This window comes from Ictidomys tridecemlineatus, chromosome 10 (genome assembly GCF_052094955.1).
Source record: "Ictidomys tridecemlineatus isolate mIctTri1 chromosome 10, mIctTri1.hap1, whole genome shotgun sequence".
NCBI lineage: Eukaryota > Metazoa > Chordata > Mammalia > Rodentia > Sciuridae > Ictidomys > Ictidomys tridecemlineatus.
Window position 1 is genome coordinate 33,749,660 of NC_135486.1, and position 20,260 is coordinate 33,769,919.

At 49.8% G+C, this 20,260-nt stretch overlaps 1 protein-coding gene across 6 annotated transcripts; it reads right to left on the reverse strand.

The window, feature by feature from the left end:
* Nucleotides 1-323: 323 nt before the first annotated feature.
* Klhdc8a (kelch domain containing 8A) lies at nucleotides 324-20,013 on the reverse strand. Of its 6 annotated transcripts, none has more exons than XM_040277272.2 (7): nucleotides 19,899-20,013; nucleotides 19,452-19,484; nucleotides 6,753-7,332; nucleotides 3,797-3,961; nucleotides 3,350-3,565; nucleotides 2,400-2,501; nucleotides 324-1,347 (listed from the first exon to the last, which is right to left on the reverse strand). In XM_040277272.2, exons 3-7 carry the CDS (start codon nucleotides 7,126-7,128, stop codon nucleotides 1,154-1,156), a joined length of 1,053 nt encoding a protein of 350 aa, XP_040133206.1. In that variant the 5' UTR covers nucleotides 7,129-7,332; nucleotides 19,452-19,484; nucleotides 19,899-20,013; the 3' UTR covers nucleotides 324-1,153. The 6 variants fall into 6 exon arrangements, with proteins under 6 accessions (XP_040133206.1, XP_040133207.1, XP_040133205.1 ...); XM_040277273.2 differs by lacking the exon at nucleotides 19,899-20,013 and adding an exon at nucleotides 19,750-19,829; XM_040277271.2 differs by lacking the exons at nucleotides 19,452-19,484; nucleotides 19,899-20,013 and adding exons at nucleotides 7,637-7,759; nucleotides 7,961-7,975.
* Between the last annotated feature and the right edge of the window lie 247 nt (nucleotides 20,014-20,260).

Consider the following 20,260-nt stretch of genomic DNA (forward strand, 5'->3'; position numbering starts at 1 on the left):
TGCAAGCTAAAAGGAGGCATGCTCTTCAAGTTAGTTTCTCTCTCTCTCTCTCTTTCTTTCTTTCTAAACCTGACAAACAGAACTTTTGCCCAACACATGCATGACGTTTCAGTACAAGAAGAGAACAATCTGCTGTTTTTCTGGGAGTGGGGCAGCTGGTGGCGCTTGTGGGAAGGTGGAATTCTTCAGAGGGAAAAGTCAAGAATAGGTGGCCCCTTGGGACCCTATTCAGCCCGAGAACCCCAGCGGGTTGGTCTCATGGGATCTTCTCTACCCATCAGGATTCCCTTTCCCCAAACTCTGTAGCAGGGTACCAAAGAAGATAGGAATATAGATTTTAATCATTGTGCTGCTGTGATTAATCAGAGTGCAAGTAATCCATCTTTTGTGGATTTTGATGCCACAGTGTAAATGAGAAAGTTTCACACAGAAACACTCTGGGGGCATCAGGGAGAAAAGAGCCAGGTCTCTGATGGGGAGGGGGGCATAAGGAAAAATGCAGAGGGGAGATGAGGGCTCAGAGCAGACACAGGGCTCAGTGTTTTCTCCTTCCCCATCATCACATCTGCAGCAAGGATCCTGAGAGGAAGGATCCTTCCTGCAGGGGCCGCTGGCCTGGACTGGGAATGTGAGCCCCCAACCCTCCTTTCCCGAGCTTCGAGCCCAATTCTTGCTGATCTAATGAGGTCCAGGGAAGGTCAACTTGACGGACAAATAAGGAAAGGATGTAAACCAAAGGAGAAATAAGAGGTTGGAGGCTGGGCATGGTGGCCCATGTGTCACCCCAGCAGCCTGGGAGATGAAGGCAGGAGAGCTGAAAGTTCAAAACCAGCTTCAGCAACTTAGCGAGGCCCTAAGCAACTTAGGGAGACCCTGTCTCAAAATAAAACATAAAAAGGGACTGGGGATTTGTCTCAGTGGGTAAGTGCCCCTGAGTTCAATTCCTGGTTCCCAAAAAAAAAAAAAAATGGTTTGAGACCCTCCCTATCCTTCTCCACCTTTTATCCCAAGAGATCCTCAAAACTAGCCCAGAGCTGGGGAAAGGACAACAGCTGGCATCCTGGGAAGTAGCCCAAACGGCTCTGACAAGACCTTTCCTCGTGTAGACAGTGGAGTGACACAATCCCGGGCAAAGCTGATGGGCCCAGGACAGCTAGGAGTCAGAGACACACAGGGCTTCCACTGCGTCACTCAGACCCTGGTTGACACCCCCTACAGCCAGGAGGCAATTCTTGATGGTGATGCTGGAGCAGGCACAGCGGGGCGTGGGCATGGGAGGGAGGACCTCCCACTTGTTCTTCCCTGGGTGGAATGCTTCTGCGGTCTCCAGGACAGTGGGTTGGTTTCCTGAAAACACCAAGGGAATCAGATCTTACCAAAGAGTCCGGCTGCCAAGAGTCCATGCCCCGCGGTTACTCGCCTCTTCTTCCCTCCCTTGGGAACCCCAAGCAAAAGCCAAGCAACATCAGCTTTCCTGGCTATGGGATGGTTCCCTCTTCCCTGTCCTGGGCTGGTAGCTCCAGTCAGGAGGCCTCTTTACCCTTCTTACCCTCTCCTTATCTTTTTAGGTCTTTAAGGATAGCTTTCTTTTTTTTCCACCTCTGGGTTTTTTTTTTTGTGTGTGTGTGCTGGGAATTGAACCCAGGGCCTTGTGCATGCAAGGCAAGCACTCTACCAACTGAGCTATATCCCCAGCCCTCCAAACTCTGGTTTTTATCAGAAGTTTCTAGAGCACTACTGACTCCCTCCTGCTTTTCACTTAAAAAGCTACCCCATGGCCTAGCTTATACTGTCTTTCATGCGTGAGTAAAGTGTGAGTATGTCCACAGCAAGTAAATGTGGGGTACCTGGAACCCCCCTGCCTATGTCTCTCTGCCCTGATGACACTGGACTTTCTCCTCTTGGAGTCCCTCCTTCAAAATATCAATGATCTCTGGGAGGGAAAACACACCAAATTCACAATTCATTAGAATTTATAAATTTGATCGGATTCTTTTCTAATGGAACTCTATCTTGTCTTTTTCGATAGAGCTGGGTATTCCAGGAATGTCTTGAATACCTGGTGCTAGTCCAGAGAAGGATGAAGGCTGATTCCCTCTGGACCTTGTCTCTAGTCATTCTCAGAGAGGGCCCCAGGGATTTGTGCTTCAGCAAGCCTAGGTTACATAGTTATCAGTGTGTTCCTTATTCTCTCTGGGCCTGTTTCCCTGGTGCAAAGCAGAATGACCACATTGATCAGTAAAGTCTAGGCCAGGAGGCAGGGAGTGGTTTTGAATTATTTAGAATAAAGCCGTGGCAGGTAGAGTGCAAGGGCCAGACCTTTTGCTACTTATGCAAAGTGCCAAGGATCCAGGAGTATCAGAACCGCAGTGCCTTCCATCCTAGAACTCCATCCTTACCAAGTCCCCCAGCCACTATGACCCGTCCACTCAGAGAACCAGCCACGAAGTCTGCCCGTCGTTTCTTAAGAAAGAATGACCGTTCCATCTTCAGCCATCCCCCTACAGGCAGGATAGAGGGAGGGAATTAGATGCTGACCAAATACAGAGAAATCCCAAATGGCTCTTACCCTGGGCAGTGAGTCCCTTCCATTACCCTTATACTCAGGGTGTGCATGGCACCCCTTGCTGTTTGAAATGACATCTTCTGAGACCTCTGCCCTCTCCTGATCTTGCTGCAAGCTAAGGGACCACAATCCTCACCATGAATCCTCTGCTCTATTTCAGTTTTCCCAGGCTTTATGCTGGAGAGGAGGCTGATAAAGGTGGTGAGCATTGGGACCCCTGTTTCTCCATCAGTTAAAAATAGGTGAGATCCAGCCAGACACAGTGGTGCACGTCTGTAATCCCAGCAGCTCAGGAGGCTGAGGTAGGAGGATCCTGAGTTCAAAGCCAGCCTTACGAAAAGTGAGGTGCTAAGCAACTCAGTGAGACCCTGTCTCTAGATAAAATACAAAATCGGGCTGAGGGTGTGGCTCAGTGGTTGAGTGCCCCTGAGTTCAATCCCTGGTGCCCAAAATGTAGGTGAAATCACTCCCTGGCCTGGTCCTGCATGGATAATGTTCAAAGAAGAAATAACAAGTAGAACAGGCTTTGATGAAAACAACCAACCAGGCAAAAGGAAGCCCTGCACAGATCAAAGAATCTGACCCCAAGAGTAGCCATTAGTGGTTCTGGGTAAGGGCTGGGCACTGGGTAAGGGCTGGGTGCTGGGTGTTGCATTAAAGGCTCACCCAGCTGGGTAAGTGACCTGGAAAGAAGGGTGAGATGTGGGCAGTAGGAGTCAGTTGGAAGGGAGGAAAACAGCCAGAGTCCTGCAAGAGCAAGGAGCAGGCTGGTGCCCAACTCACCCTGTTCCATATCAAACACATCCATTGTCCGCAGGAACTTGGGCTGCCGATAGAGCCGACCCTGCCGCAGGCCTCCAAGGCTGTACAAGTGACTGTCCAGGGTCACAAAGCTGGAGAAAGCCCGCTTACAGGGAATGTTGGGGAACTTGGTCCAGGAGCGAGTCTCGATGTCGAAGACCTCGAAGGCATTGACCGCATACTTGGACTGTCGTCCCCCTGGAGGCCATATGGGGTGGTACATGGGGGTGGGCAGGAGAGTAGTCCCTGAGGACAGGGGCTGGGGTCTTCTTCTGACTGTCACCCATTCATCCAGGAGGCTAGCTAAGGCTTGGGGCAACATGATTACCCCCCTCCACACACACACACACACTCAGTGCCAACGAGCTGTTCAGCCCACGGGCACTGTTTCTCTGGAGAACCAACCCAAGGGAGGTAACCCATTCTTACCCAGCACATAGATCTTGGAGCCTCGGAGGAAGGAGGTGGCAGCATATCTCGGGGTAGGCATGGGTGCGAGTGACACCCACATGTCCTTGAGCATGTCATAGTGCTGGAGGTGGTTGTGTGGACGGAGGTCCAGGCCCATCCCGCCTGCTGCGTACACTCGGTAATCTAAGAAGAAAGGTCACACACACTTCTGGCTTAGCTCATGGGCACCAGGAGTCAGAGCCAGGCTGTTTCCAACCACTGCTCTGCCAGAGTGAACCACATCTGTCATTGTGGTTGATGGCACCATTCAAAGTCCCTGTCACAGATGAGCCTGGGTTTTCCTGAAGCCAAAGTGGGACTGCATGCCTTAGCCCTTCTTGGTGCCCAGCCCTTGGCTAAGCTCCAAACTCTAGGTCTTCCACAGAGAGACTGCGGTGAGGTCTACAGCACTTTACAGGTCTTGGCCCTCTGCTGCCTTCCTTCTTGGGCAACCAGAGGGGAAGCCAAAGGGAAGGGGAATTCTTTTTATGCCCTCCAGCCGCAGCCTGTGCTCAAGCCACCCCTACCTGGAACTCTCTAGATAGAGCAGGGCCTTTAGAAACAAGGGTAGCTCCCCTGTCACTGGCCTTATGGGACACTGGACTGTCTGGTTTTTGCTTTCTTTGCCACCCTTATGCGCAAATGCCATCCTTCTTCGCCAATTGAGGATGCCAGGGGATCCAGGAGGCACCCTGCATTAATGGGACAGGGCCAGAACTGAATGAGGGAGGACAGGGCCAGAACTGAATGAGGGTGACACTTGAGGAGAGAGACTTGGCCTCTTTAAGAAACTGCCTGGCAAGGATCTGGGTGTTCTGAGAAGGGAGTCCCTTCCCTCCTCCACTGTCCTTGGCTATAGGTGACCTTTCAGGGACCTCCCTGACAGACTGCACCACAGATGGATAAGGCATTTGTGTTTTCTTGGGATTCACAAATGGTACTGGGCTTCACTCAGTACCTCCTGGTCTGTTAGGAAGACAGCCCACATCCCAAGGCCCCCTAAGAGCCCCCCACCAGACATATATATGGGGTTAGGGATATAAATATATATCTGGTGGGGATAATATACACACACACATACACATATATCTCATAATATATAATCTCCACCCAGCCCTAACCTGAGCTTGGGAAATGGGGCCTGATAAGGAATAACTCACCTATTGCATGCTCCACCCCTCCCCTCTTACCTGAAACTCCTCCTCTTGGGAATCCTCCCATTCACTCCATACTCCCACCATTCTGTTTTCAATTCTGACTCCTCCTTTCAGATTCACCTGGGTCTCTTGAATTGCAAGGCTGGGCTGAGGGCACCACTTAGTGCCTCCATCACCCTCCTTGCCATATATTACTGAAATCATCTTTGGATCTTTGTTCTTCCAATAGACTGTAGGTCCTTGAGAATCTGTTAGTCTGTAGTCCCAGAATCTGTTACAGTGCCTGACACCCATGCATGTGAATGCTTCTTAACTGCTGAATCCATTCAATGCCAGAGACATGACATCACCTACTAGCTGTGTAAACTTGGGCCAGTGACTTAGCCTTTCTGGACCTTACACTGCTCCTCTCTAAAACGAGGATGAAAGTCTGAGGATGTAACTCAGTGGTAGATGCTTACCTAGCATACATAAGGTCCTGGGTTTGATCCCTAGCACAGCAAAAATAAATAAGCAACTAAGGATAAAAATAGCACTTACCTCCTTGGACAGGTCGTGAGGATCAAAGTGGATAAAACATCAGTGGTAAATGTTATTTCTTAACCTTTCAGCAGTTTATTGAGGACAGGGAATGGAGGGTACTCTTTTCCCCCTTCTGGGTTCCCCATGGACCTTGGTGTCTTCCATTATCTTTACTGGGATGTCAGAGAAACCCCACTAGCTACCCTATCCTAGGGGACTCTGGGCTAGAGCTACATCCTGGGTACCTTCAGTGGGTCAGACCTCAGCTTCTGGAGGCAGGGACCAGATCTTCTGCCTCTTTCCTTCCATTCTGAGGCCTACGACTGTGCCAGGGACTGGGCAGGTTTTAAGGAAATAGTGGTTTCTGACCTATGGTGGGCCTCACAGGCAGGTGGGGTGGTTTAAGCAAGGGAGGCAGGAGTGGTGGTGGGGGGTGGATTTCACATCCCTCTGCATGCCTATGCTGCCCACGCACGTGTGTATGAACTTGGAATTTCTTAACTCCTATTTGACCATTTCTTCTAAAACTCTGTGTTTTAGCAAAAGAGCTTTTGGACTCTGCTCCCACCCCATGCTCTAAGCTGTAGTAGGCCAAAAAGGAACAAAACAAGGGACTTTGAGAAAGTAAAATGAGAATCTTAGAACCATGTAGTCAGCATAAGCATGCCTGAAAACTTGGTGAACTTGGAGAACACAACCCTCAGGGACATTCTGGTCTCTACTTGGCATCGCTGAGACTGGGAGACAGAAGGGAAGGGGAGAAAAAAGTCCTTGAATCAGTCCCAAGGGCCCCTAGAGGGGCCTTGGTGATGGTGCAAGGATGGAGTGAACATCCTCAGCACCCCATAAGGAATTTGGAGGTAGTGACAGGTAGGGCAGGTTTCATGGCAAGGAGTGTGGCCAGTGGGAGGGGTGGTAATTTAGCTGAACGTTTGCGGAGACATTGCACCTAACTCCACAGACTATACTTTGAGTCTCCCCTCTGGCAGAGGCCTGTCCCGCTTGTTGGGAGGAAGCTGCCAAAGTGGACTTTTGCCATCAGTTGGAATTCCTAGACACTTGCTGAGCCTCATTTTTCCCATTTGTAAATTAGGGCATTTTGGATTTCCTGTTTTAGCATCCACTGTGAGGATCAATAACGTGAAGCGGAATCAGGAATGGGATCGTGAATTCCTAAATCAGTGTTGGTTTCTCTCCATTTCCCCAGGCCCCCTACTCTCTTCAATCCACCCACCCTCAGCCCTGGCCTCACTTGCCTTTTGCTGTGACAGAAATGCCCATGGCAGCCTCGCGCAGCATGCTCCTCTTCTTCCACTTGCCCTCATCAATATTGTACATCTCCACGACCTTCAGGGGCAGCTGATTGGTGCCCACACCCCCAATCACCATGATCCGCTTCCCCAGGGCGATGACTGCCACCCCTGCCCGGGCTGTGGGCAGAGGGGGCAGGGCGGTCCACTGGTCGGCCTCAGGGGAGTAGACCTCAAAGCAGTCCATAGGGACACCATTGTCATCACATCCCCCGATGGCATAGACTTGTCCCCCGGTCTCCAGCAGGGAGCAGTAGACCCGGCGGCTAGGAAGCGGTGCCAGGCGTTTCCACTGAAAGTCCTTGACATTAGGCACCTCCATAGCAGCCCCGGGGACCCTGCCCGCCCCGTCCCGGCGCAGCGCTAAAGGAAGTTCAAGCCCGGGATTTGCGGACTACTCCGCGCCTGAGCCCTCTTGCCTGTCCCCTCTTGCCGCCTCCATCTCGCTGGCTTGCTCCAGCCCGACGCCGGTCAGCACCTCACCGTCCCTCAATTCTCAGCGGTCCGGTGGCGTCCAAGCCTGGTCCTGCGGGAGGAATCGGGCAAATCAAGGGCAGCTGGGGCCACGCGCCCTTGCGGCTGGCGGGCTCACGGGCGACCTCCACAGCTTCTCGCCAACTTTCAAGGGAGACACAGTGGCATCCCGCCCCACCCTGCTTTGTCCCCCTGTGCGTCCCCGCGCGTCTGGGAATCCGCCTGAGCGCGCGCAGGTTCCGGGGCTCTCAAGGGTTCCCGGCGCCGGACCACCCCCGGGAAGGAAGGAGTGACATCCGTCAGCGTAGACGCCTCCCGCCCGGCCATCTCGGTGCTCACACCCCCGCGCCACTTACACTGCCAGGCCAGAGCAGCGCGGCGGCGAGTAGACAGTGCATCCCCCGGGCGCCGGGAGCCCCAGCCCGGCGGCGCGGGGAACCGGGGAGAGGGCGCTCTGTCCTTCCCCAGTCCGCACGCCGCTGTCGCACACGCAGATGAAAACAAATGAGCTGCAGGAAGGAGCAGCGGAGCTGCGGGCCGGGAGGCCGGCGAGCCGGCTCCGCTTGCAGCTTCACCCGCAGCCGCCACACCTGTGCAGGAATCGCGCGCAGCGGCGGAGCGAGCCCCGGCCTCTTTACATAACGGGGGAGGGAAGGGCCCTGGCGGCTGGAGGCGCTCACCTTGTCTACACGGCCAAGGGAAGTGGGGATGAGGGGGGGGGGCTAGGGCCAAGTACCAAGATGACAGGACCAGACTCCCTCCAGCGCGGGGGCGGGCATTTGCGAGTGTTTGTTTTGGATGAGGAGGCGGAGAGTCCAATTACCCAGTTTGTCTACAGTACACAGACCCAGTTCGTGACAGGCTGGCTTTGCTTTGGGGGAGGTATTAGCATATGGTTTAACCTCATGGAAACAAATTACGTGGGAGTGACACGGAGATCTAACACAGGTACATCTGAACACAACCTGCACGCATATACGTAACTACCCATTGCCCTCCCCGAAATGGACACGTCCACGTCCACGATCTACAGAGCAACTGACAAATGCACAGATATGGGGACACAGTACCAGAGACACCAACATAGGCACATACCCTGGAGGTCCCTTTCTGTCTTTCTCTCACATAGGCACATAGGACACACCCACACCACAGAAAGGGGAAACCTGATTATCATATCTTGGTCCTTGGAACAAACCCACAGAACTGTACAGATAATCCTTTCAAACCACTCAAATAGACTTTTCAGGACTATGGCCTCCAGCCATAAAGGTGCCCATTACACAGTGGACCACCAGGTCTGGTGGACTATTATGGTTACCTCCAGTACAGCTGTATTTCCAAACACCCAGGCTTGGGAGCCTGATGGACCTGAGATTGAATCCTGGCTCTGAAAGTTTTGAACTACTCTGAGTCTTGGTTTCCTTACATATATTCTCAGTTAGACTTTTTATTTTGAAATAATTATACTTTCACATTTGGTTGTTAGAAAAAAGACTCTTTACCCAATTTCCCTCAATTGAAATTCAAAACACCATAGTATGTTTGACATTACCACAACCAGGTGATTGAAATTGACCAGTGAAGGTACAGAATATTTCCATCACCAAAAGGATCCCTCATATCATCCTTTTATGCCAGACCTACTTGCCTCCCACTTCCCCAGTCCCTGGTATCTAGAAAGAAATCTGCTCTCCATTTCCATAAACTTGTCATTTCAAGAATATTATACAAATAGAATGGGACATATGTACCATTACGTATGTAACTCCCTGGAGATCCATGCCAGTTGTTGAATGCATCAATATAGTTCATTCTCTTCTGTTTCTTTGTAGCATTTCACTGTATGGCTGTACCCTTGCAGGTTTTTGTGAAGATTAAATGAGATAACATTTAGGAAGTGTTCACTATACCTCTAGACACATCAAAGGGCCTACCTAGTAAATTTCTATTAATATCATTACTGTTTCTATGACTTCTTGAAATGAAAATATCAACACATCTATCTTAGTATTTTGAGCTCTTAACAATTCCACTATTTTTAAAATTTAAATTCTCATACTTAATAAAATGAACAACCTTAGACCTTCTCCAGAAGAAGATTGTGTTCTGTTTTTTCTGTTCAATAAGAATTTATACCTTCTGGGCTGGGGTTGTAGCTCAGCAGTAGAGCACTCACCTAGCATGTGCAAGGCCCTGGATTTGATCCTCAGCACCATATAAAAATAAATAAAATAAAGGCATTGTGTCCAACTACACCTAAAAATTAAATGAAGAATTTATACCTTCTGAATTAATGAAGTTTTCTAGGAATCATCAAACGTTTCCTTCCTCCCTTGCCTAGTCTACCCAAAGGAATAGGGAACAAGCCCCTTACCTCAACCTGACCATTCTTTACAAAATCAGCCTGGGGTGACCAGGAAGGCTGAAAGCCACAGGTCCTTCTCAAAGGGGCTTTTTTGGGGGTCTGTGTTCAGCCTTGCTGGTCCCTGAGCCTTCTGCACAAGTAGTGAGGCCAGGCTTCTTGTACCTCCACACAGCTGGAACAGATTAACAAGTAGATATACAGACTTCCATACTTTATGTTTATGTCACTCAAAGAGATAAGCTAAGCCATCACTCATCTACTTTCTCACAATCTTGAAACAACCCTGGGAGAGGCTACTAGAGCAGGTTTCAGTATCCACACTTTACAGATGAGGACTCTGAGACTTAGTGAAGTGGCTTATTTATGACAATGCAAATCATTCGGGGTGGGCTAGATTGTAAATTCAAATCCAGTGCCTGTCCACTTTATCACAGTTAAACCACAAATGAAAAAAAATTGTGTGTTATTAAAGGAAAATGGTTTTTCCACTCTCATCTGGCTCCTAGACTTTTGTCCAACTGCAGAGAAGGAAGGAGCCCAGACCCCCAAGGGGATTCTAGCCACTGCCTGTACTGTACTGTCTGTGTTGGGTGACACAGCTAGGGAAGCACCCAGATCAGCCCCTGGATAGGTTCCCATTCTCGACTAATGTTCATATCCTACAGGCACTGCCCACTACACAGACCATGGAGTCTAGAGACTTGGGCCTTTGGAAAAGTACTAAGGACAGGGAGACTTCTAGGCCATGGCCTAATTGTCTATTCTGGAAGTCTTGGCTTGTTTCCAGCTCCCCCAACACTTCCCCCATGGCTCTTCCTCCTAGCCAGGTGACATCCTTTAGTACTTACATTGAGTGCACATTAAAGAAGCTTGTAACCTAGCAACCACCACTTAAGATTCCCTGAGTCACCTGCAGTTTCCATGCCTGGGCTGAGTGAACCAAGCTGTGGCCTTCAGGAGTGCTAAGCAGAAGGGGAGACCAGAAGTGGTCCCTTTGCTCTCTCACCATCCCATTCCAGTGTATAACCACCTTCCCAATTAGGAAGTTCTTCCTCATCCAAATTTGCATCCTTCTTGCTCTAAGATCTTGTGTAGTACCAGGCCTGGGTTTCTCTTATTCCTTGAAAAGTGTTTGATGGGGCTGGGTGTGGTGGTGCACACCTGTAATCCCAGAGACTCGGGAGGCTGAGGCAGGAGGATTGCAAGTTCAAAGCCAGCCTCAGCAACTTAGTGAGGTCTCAATATAAAAAAATTTTAAAAAGAAAGGAGGGTAGGGGTTGTGGTTCAGTGGCAGAATGCTTGCCTCGCACATGTGAGGCACTGGGTTCCATCCTCAGCACCACATAAAAAATGAACAAACAAAATAAAGATATTGTGTCCATGTATAACTAAAAAATATTTTAAAAAAGAAAGGAGGGCTGGGATATAGTTCAGTGGTTAAGCACCCCTAGATTCAATGCCTGGTCTCCCCCCAGGCCCCCCCAAAAAATGTTTGATGGGGCTGGAAGCATAGCTGAGAGGTAGACTGTGTGCTTAGCATGCATGAGCCTTAAAACAAAACACCAAAAACAGACAAGGAAAGTGCTGGACTTTTTACTGTGGTGGGAGGGGAAGAGAGTGAGGAAGGAAAGAGGGGCTACATAGGAAAAGAAAGATCAAAAAAGTCCCTAAAGATTAGGGACTTTGGAATTGGGTATGGTGGCACACACCTATAATCCCAGCTGCTCAGAGAGGCTGAGGCAGGATGATCACAAGTTCAAAGTCAGCCTCGGCAGCTTAGTGAGATCCTGTCTTAAAAAAAGTAATTTAAAAAGGGGCTGGGGATGTAGCTCAGTGATAGAGAATCCTTGGGATCAATGGAATATACATATATGTATATATGTGTACACATACACACACATATATATTTGTTTATTTATTTTTGGTACCACTTAACAACCGAGCCACATCCCCAGCCCTTTTTTTTTTTTTTTTCATTTTTAAATTTTGAGACAGAGTCTCTAAGTTGCTTAGGGCCTTGCTAAGTTGTTGAGACTGGCTTTTAATTCATGATCCTCCTGCCTCAGCCTCCCAAGTCACTTGGAGTACAGGTGTGTGCAAGCACGCCCAGCTTATTACTGTGATATTAATGCATCAATCCAACTTGGACATGCTCAGCTCCAGAAAGTCACAGTTTTTTTTTTAGTCACATCTTGAATTTGTTGAGGTCTGATTTACATACAATAAAATGAATCTTTTACTCAGTGTCTATGGAGCAGCTGTTAGGTATTCAGCAGGATCCCATCTTCATGAGTCCTGAGTAGGTTATGGGGAAACTGGAGTGCGGAAAACACAGAGGCAGCTTCTCCCTGCAGCCTATGGATGGAGCATCTGTGGATGGGTTTGGAGGGCCAAGAAGAGGACACATTTGAGAGGATGGGAGAAAGAGGAGTTAAGTATTAGTTACCACAGAATCTCCTTCTCCCTTCCTAGAAATAGGCCTGACCCTTGTCAGTAAGCACCTCCTGAGTGCCCCTGCAAGGTGCCATGCTGGCTAGAGGGACACTGGGGTAAGTGTCCAAGCCCAAACCACCTCCTCTATGTAGTTGTCTTTCTGCAGTGCCCTGCATATTATAAGGTAGTGGGAAATTGTGTGGACTTTGGAATTGGACTCAGTCTAAATCTTGGCTTTGCCCCTTCTGTGACCATGAACAAGTTACTTACTTCTGACCCTGAGTCAGTTTCCTAGTCTGCAAGAAGGAAATAAAAAAAAAAAAAAAAGTCTTCTTTGAGGAAGGCAATGCCCTGCAGAGCTCCTGGGCACATCCTAGGTACTCCCAAAAGGTTGGTTTTCTTTCTTCCCCTTGGGATGGCAAGTTTCTGTACCTCCAACTTGCTGCCTATTGGAGCCAGTATGCTCTAAGGAGTAGGAGCCAATTTTACAAATTAGGCAGCCTTCCCAGGATATGTTCCCTCCTGCTAACTGAGATCTCTTCCACTGCAGCCTAACTTGTAGTCTGATGTGCAGAACATCTGGATAATTACCTCATTCCTAATAAAAGCCTGGATGTATGCAGGGATGGGAAGAAAGATGACGACTCCAATTAGGACCCAGGGAGCGCTGGAGCCATCCAGGGGAAGGGGTGGTCCCTCCCCTCAAGCCTGGACAAGCCTCCTTATGGGCTTTTCTTGCCAGGAACAAACATCAGCCCAGAAAAAGGATTTAGGGTTCAAGGGCACTTGATGGGAGATGGTGTGGCACAGCTGCAGGTCAGAGCCATAATCTGCATCTGCATAAGCTGTTCTGGTGGGACAGCTGCCCCAGGGGTGGAATCCAGCAGAATGGATGTGCTGTTAGGGCTCGCCTCCTGACCAACAGCCTTTATTAGAGAGTTGAGTTGGCACATTCCTTCAAGAACCTTCTCTGCTCCTTCCCTGCCTGTGCACAGGTATTGTATCATAGGGGGACTTAATGGGTTTCAGTTAAGAACTGTCTCTACCTGTGAGCAATTGCCTATTGCTCACTGATTTAGGTGAAACGGGATTGAGGTAAGGGGTGATGGGGTGGAGAAAGGAGTCCCCTTGGTTTTCAGACTCAGAAGCTGCCCAATTTGGGAAACAAAGGGTTGGAAAGCTGCACACTCTGGCTACTAAGTGCACACAATAAAATTGACAGTGGGAAGGGGACTCTCTGAAAGACCTCTGCTTCTTCCCTGTACTTCACGAGAAAATTATAGAGAAAACCTGGTTCATACAAAGCTTGGGGACCAGGTTAGAAACCAGGAAGAAAATTTCCTGATCAACTGCATCAGAAACTTAAAAAACAGTGTGAAGTGAGGTGGGAGGCCATGAGGTCACTTCCTTTACTGTCACCTCTGCGAGATACTAGAACTAGGATGGACACAGGGCCAAGAGTCAGGAGACCTCTGCTCTAGCCCATGTTTGTCATAACCCAGCAGTGTCACCCTGGGCGTGTCCTATTCATTCAATATCTGCAGTGTTGGAAGGAAATTGATGAAGAGAGCAGCTGGGGGTGTCTCCTAGAATCAGCATCCCATGTTTACTCCCAGAGACAGAATTGTCTGGCCATAGTCACAAAGCAGAAGATTCTAGAATGGACATCTTCACATTCTTCTAGGAACTAAGAATTCACACTGACTTGACCCCACGTTCTCTCATAAGCATTGACAGCTACCCAGGGTGCAGTCACTAAAGAGGGCTTGGCCAGGGGCTTTCCCCTGGTCCTGGTACTGCCACTACACACATTTCCCTCCAGTCAGCCCAGGATAAGGGGAGTCTTGTGGTAGCTGCGGCCGTGGCTGACGGGCTGCCTGCATTAGACCTTCAGTACCCATCTGGAAGTCTAATCATGCTTCCTGTTGGGGTTTGACATTTCCGGGGTGCCTCTTGTCTTCCACAGCTGTTGGCACAGTAGGCAGAGGACTCAAGAACTCAAATCACATGGCAATCCAGCCTTTTCTCTTAGAAGGAAAATGTGCCCATTTGTCCCAGCTCATCAGGTAAGGGCCTGACTGGGCGCTGGGGCCACTAGGGGGCCTTATCCTTCTCCCTTCTAGCTTGGTGGGCAGCAGAGGCTTCCCTAGAATCCAGGCAGCTCTGCAGAGCAGCAGAGGCTGCAAGCAGGATGGCTGGGGGTGGGACGGCCCACTCAAACATAGCTCTTTAAATGCTGTTAATATTGCCATTTCCAGAGCCAGCAATGTCCTCCATTCTTCTTAATTAAAAAGAGCTCTGTGTCTGGCAGAGCTGAAAGAGGGCCCTGAATGATTTACACACCAAACCTGCTGCTTCCGGCGGGGGAAATCAACAAGGAAGATTGATTGGCAGATGGGCCAGTCTGCCTGTCACGGATGGTGTGTGTGTGTGTGTGTGTGTGTGTGTGTGTGTATACTGTGCATACCGGAGGAGGGGGCAGTCTCAGAGTGAGCGGGGCCACAAACCCACAGCCCAGCTCCATGGAGCTCAACTATTCGAGTCCAGATCAGGCCTGTTTTGGAATCAAGGCCTAACCAAAAGCCTGGCCTGCTCACCTCTCACTGGGGTTCATCTTCTGAGCAAAACTACTTTATCTGGGGAACAAAACTCAGATAACAAGGCTGGTGTGTCCACTCAGAAGACACAGAGGCTACTTGCTTGAGATGCCTCTTACTTCCAGATGGGATTGCTCACCTGTGTGCACCATATATTGGGCTTCAGTTTGTTCATTGCTACTCACTTTAAGAGGAGGAGAGTTGGAAGCCAACTCTCTGGGAACTTTATGGGGCTGGGAAGGAAATAATGGGGGCCCACAGGTTGAACTGGTGTGAGATGACACTCCCTCTAGGGAGCCAGGAAGTGAGAGCAGCTACCCTTGGAGGCTCTAGCTCTCTTCTACCTCTCCTAGCCTTGGCCTTGGGGCAGTCTCATTCCTCACCCCAAGACTCTATTACCCTCCAAGAGCCCATCATCCTACATGGGCACCAGAGAGGTAGGGCGAGCTCTCCCTCCTGTCTGTCTGCCTGGAGGGGTCTGTATGCTCTCTTCTTCTGAGCAAAACTACTTTATCTGGGGAACAAACACTTTCCTTTCCCTTAAGTGCTTCACATTACACATCACACACACACACACCCTCCTCCCCAGAGTCCCAAAGAAGGACCAAGCAGAGTCATGTTGAGGGGAGCGGGTGGTTGGAGAGTAGCAGCCTCCAGCACCCTGCTTTGAAGCCCACTCCAATGGGAGATGGGCAATCTGCTGTGGCAGCCAGGTTGCCATCTGGTATGCTGACCTGCGTCACCTCTGTGCTGTGGACAGACAGGACGAGGGGAGGTGTGATGGGCTGGCTGCAAGAGGGTTGTATAGGTCTAAGAGATGAGAGACCAGAAAGGTGAGAAGCAGGCCAAGCTGTGTGTTGGGGAGTGTCTCAAGGTCTTCTTATCATGGCAGCCACTCCCAGACCTGGTAGGTGTGGAGTTCAGTTTGAGGAACCTGAGGAACCTGCTACCTTGGTTGAGGAAAGAGAAGCAGGGCCTGAGCCCTTAGGAACCCGTCTGTAGCCTGTTATCGACAGAATGTGGATTCCTGAATATTGCCCAGGAGTCACCAGGCCTTCCCTGGGCATCACCTGGTAAGGAGCAGAGTGACCCCCATTCATTCCCTGACCTAATGGCTGGCGCCCCAGGAGGAACCACCACCAGCGATCCTCTGTGTCCTTTGTTCTGGTCCAAAAAGGGCTAGTTATTTTATTTTATTTTTTTGTTAGGTGCCATCCTTTTCCTGCAGCCTAAATCTCAGGAGTCATGTTCTGCAAGGTTCCTCAGAACAGGTTCTTCCAAATTAAAGGCACAGTACTGCCCTAGCACAGAGGTTGATAATGACTCAATGACCCAATCCGGCCCACTGCCTGGTTTTATATGACCTGTGTCATCTTAGAATGGCCCTTCCATCTTTAAATGGCTGGGGGAAAATACGTCAGGATACATGAATATGCTGTGAAACTCACTTCTCAGTGTCTATAAATAAAGTCTCTAGGAACGCAGCCTCCCTCGCTCACGTGTCGTCCGTGTGGCCTTCCCGCTGGTGTAGAGTAGTCACAGCAGTGTGGCCCACACAGCATGCAAAACTTACTATCTGGCCTTTTATAGACCATGTTTATGCCTTCTTCCCACCGTTGGCTATTTTAGGTAACAAGAGGATGACACCCTTTTCTTGACCACTTGTTCCATACTTACTGTGTCATGTTGACACAGCAGGATCTGGGGACAATGGAGGAGAACTAACAGTTGCCGAGTACTTACTGTGTGCCAGGCACCTTCTCTCTGCTCATCACACAATCTCCCCAACAATTTCAAGGGGAATGAGCACTAGTAGCTCCCTTTCCATTGCAAAGGCACGGAGGGAGATCAGGAGCCCACCTACTTCCTACAGAGGTCAAAAGAGGATCCTGGGACTGGGATGTAGCTCAGTGGTAGATCAAGTGCTTAGCAGCCCTGAGTTCAACCCCAGTACCCGCCAAAAGAAGAGGATCCTAGATTCAGACCCAGTTTGGCCTGACTTCAATTCTCATATGCTTTTCAGGCTACCATGATTTTTTTTTTTTTGTACTGATGGGAACCTAGGGATGCTCTACCCCTGAGCTACATCCCTGGACCCTTTTTATTCCTTTTATTTTCAGACAGGGTCTTGCTAAATTGCTGGGCTAACTTTGAACTTGTGATCCCCCTGCCTCAGCCTCCTGTGTTGTGAGTTGCAGGGATTATGGGCATGCACCACCACACCCAGCTCAGGATGCCATGATTCTAAAATGACCTCCAGCAGCTCCCGTGGCTGCTGGTTTGAGCATTGCCATCAACAGATAGGGAAATCGGGGCTTAGGTTTTAGGGACCCAGGCCCCACCTCAGGCTTTCTTAGCCTCAGAGACTGGTCCTCATGTGAGGGGAGTGTGGGTCACAGACAGCAAATCAACAGTGGTGACAGTGGCAAATGTCCATCTCATGCCTCTCAATGGTGGCAGATCTCCCTCCCTCCAGGGTGGGGCTGTGGGTATCAGTGCCATCAGTGCCACCTCCCTCCTCCTTCCTGCTTCCTCGTCCTTTGCTATCTATTTTCATCACTTACCAACTTTCCTTTGGGAAGATTCAATTTGCATTTAAATAGAAAACCTCCGGAATGGCTCTGATACAACGCTAAGGTGCTAATTACAAATTCATTTCTCTTTAAATATTAAGGCACTTCAGTTCATCTCCGGGGTGGTGGAAGGCAGCGGAAAGCTTGGTATTTATGAGTAATGAATTTTGAGCTGTTTACTGCAAAGTGCTTACAACTCCCCATCACCAGAGGGCAGAGAGGAGGTGTTTGAAAGATCTATGCCGGGACCAGGGGCGCGTCTTGGGAGCTGAACATCAACTAAAATCAATGTCCAACAGCAATAATCCTTGAGGAACACTGGAGAGTGGTCAGCGGGGTAGAAGCAGTTAGGGCAGGGCACCGGAAGGCCTCAGGTTGGCAGTTTCTCAAATTGCTGATAAGTGTTTCGGGGCAGGGCTCCTGCCTGTCTCATTCACCGCTCTTTCCTATCACCGGGTCTGGTGCCTGGCATTCAGTGGGGACTCCAGGAACACTGGGTGTATGAATGCATGCATGAATAAAGGGAGTCAATTAATCAGTTATGGGAGAGATCATTCATTCAGCTACTGCTATGAGTCAGACATTGCTCTAAACGATTTATAAGAGTCTTTCTGTTAAATGGTTTATTCCTTTGCATTTCCCCGAATGGTGTGTAGACAATGCACTAATTCTCTTTGATCTTGAAGAATAGTACTTGGCATTTTACAAAACGATTTATAATTTCATATTCACATGCAATCCCTCTTGTCCCAGGGAAACTAGGGCACTTAACCACTGAGCTACATCCCAAATTCTTCACATTTTTATTTTGAGAAAGGTTCTCACTAAGTTGCCCACCCAGGCTGGCCTCAAATGTGAGATCCTCCTGTCTCAGTCTCCTGGGTCACTGGGATTTGCGGGTATATGCCACTGTGCCAGAGTCACATGTAGTATTTAATAATTGGAGGTAAAGCTGGGAGATAAATCAGGTTGTATTGTTTCCACTGCATAAAGGAGAAAACAAACTCAAAGAGGTGAGAAATAGTCCCAGAGCACCCAGTTCAACCTAAAGCTCAGCCAGAACCCAGCTCTGGTCTCAGGCTCCCAGTTTGGCTCTCTTAAGTGCCATCTTCCTCTTGTCCCTGTGCTGGCATGTTTGTGCTAGTATTCACAATGTTCTGCTCTAAAAGTGACCTTATTTTAAAAAATGCTGGGAGCCCAAAGTCCAGCCCCACTGCCCGGGCAGCCTCCGGGCCTGGGCTCCAGGTGATCATCAGACTTTCCAGTTCTTTTGTGCTCTGTGTCTCCTGCCCTCATCCTTGCTTGTCAAAAAGCTTTGCTTCCTCTGTTGCTCAGCCTGAGTGCTACCTTCTCCAGGCTGGCAGGATCCCTACAGACAAGAGCAACCATTCCCATCTTCTATGAAACCGCATCTGTAACTGTGCATGTGGGATAATAACTGCAGTGGCCTTGCATGATAATAACCACCACAGATATGTGGAGCACCAGGCCCCATTCCTTACATCTTTTACATAATTTGAACCTCATAAGAACCCAAGAATAATAGTGAGCATAGTTAAGAAGTATGCCATGCTGATTTGTGGCATGAGCTGACCTAAGTTTTGGGTGTGTGTATAATTGAGCCTATAAAGTAGATACTATTATTACTGCCATTTTACGGATGCAGAAACTGAGACTCAGGGCCAACGACTTGCCCAAGGTCACACAGCCAGAACGGAGGTGTGAAACCCAGCTTGCCTGGCCCCAGAGTCTGCACACCCATCAACGTAGGTATTCTATTTTTCTTACCAGATAGTAAGCATTTTGAAGGTATGGGAACCATGTGATGAGTCATTCTTGCCAAGCACAACCCATTCAGAGCCGAGCACAGCAACTGCCACATAGTACATACTCCATAAGTTGAGCTGAATGGGACCAGAAGCCAGAAGTTCAGGTATTGGCTGTCTGAAGGTCAGTCTGTGGCCTGGGCAGTGATCTTTGAACTTAATTAGCTGGTTTAAAACTAGATGGGAAGGAACCTTTAACTTCAAAGCCAGACAGGTCTAGCGAGCAGGAGAGGCCCCTGGAAGACCCTGTTCCTGCCTTCCCTTGTGCCAGCCCGTCTGGCTTGGGCGGCCCTCCTCTCACTAAAATCATTCCCCCAGCAGGCCCTGGGGGGCCAAGATGTCCCTCTGCATAGTTAGATTGAAATAAAGCTTACCTGACCAGGGAGCAAAGGACAGCAGGTGATCATCTGCAAAAGACAAAGGAGGGGGGAGGCTGGAGAGGGTCTGGCAGGTGTTGGCTCAGAGACTGGCTCCTGGGGGCAGTGTCAGCAACGTCCCCTGCGGTCCCAAGGGCTTCCTCCAGGACTGATGAGCCCAAGGCGTCTGTCTGGGCTGATGAACTGGGAAGCAGCCAGGTCCCTATGTCGGGGGCATGCAGCCAGCCTCCCCCAAATGCTCTGAAGCCTGGGGGGGTCCCTGAGCACCCGGAGCTGTGTCCCCCACCAGGAGGACCTCAGCTGGCCAGCAGAGCCCAGCGCCTCGGCTTGTCTCGGGGCGGGCGCCTCTCCCTCTGAGTCTCAGCTGCAAGGGCCTGCTCTGTGAGGAGAGGGTGAGGGGGCGGATGCGCTCACACACAGACAATAACTGCCATGGAAACTAACCAACAAAAAGAAGATTTAGGGAGCTGGACTCCTCTGGCAGATGAGAGAGAATGGAGGGAAGAGAAAAGGGGGCTGTCCGTTGCAAGGCTGCCCATGTGTGCCAGGGGCAAATGTCCATCTCAAGCCTCATTCAATGGCGGCCGATCTCCCTCCCTCCAGGGTGGGGCTGTGGGTAAAAGCCAGAAAAGTGGGTTAAGCTTTTTGTACTAGGGTTCCAAATAGCCACCCATATCTTTGCTTTTCTGTGCCTAGATGGGTCATCAGCGATTCAGAGAGGGTGAGCAGCTCCCGAGTAAAAGCTCAGCACCGATTGCAAAGCTGGTTTCATTCAATGAAGTGGTATGCTTCACCAGGCTGAGCTG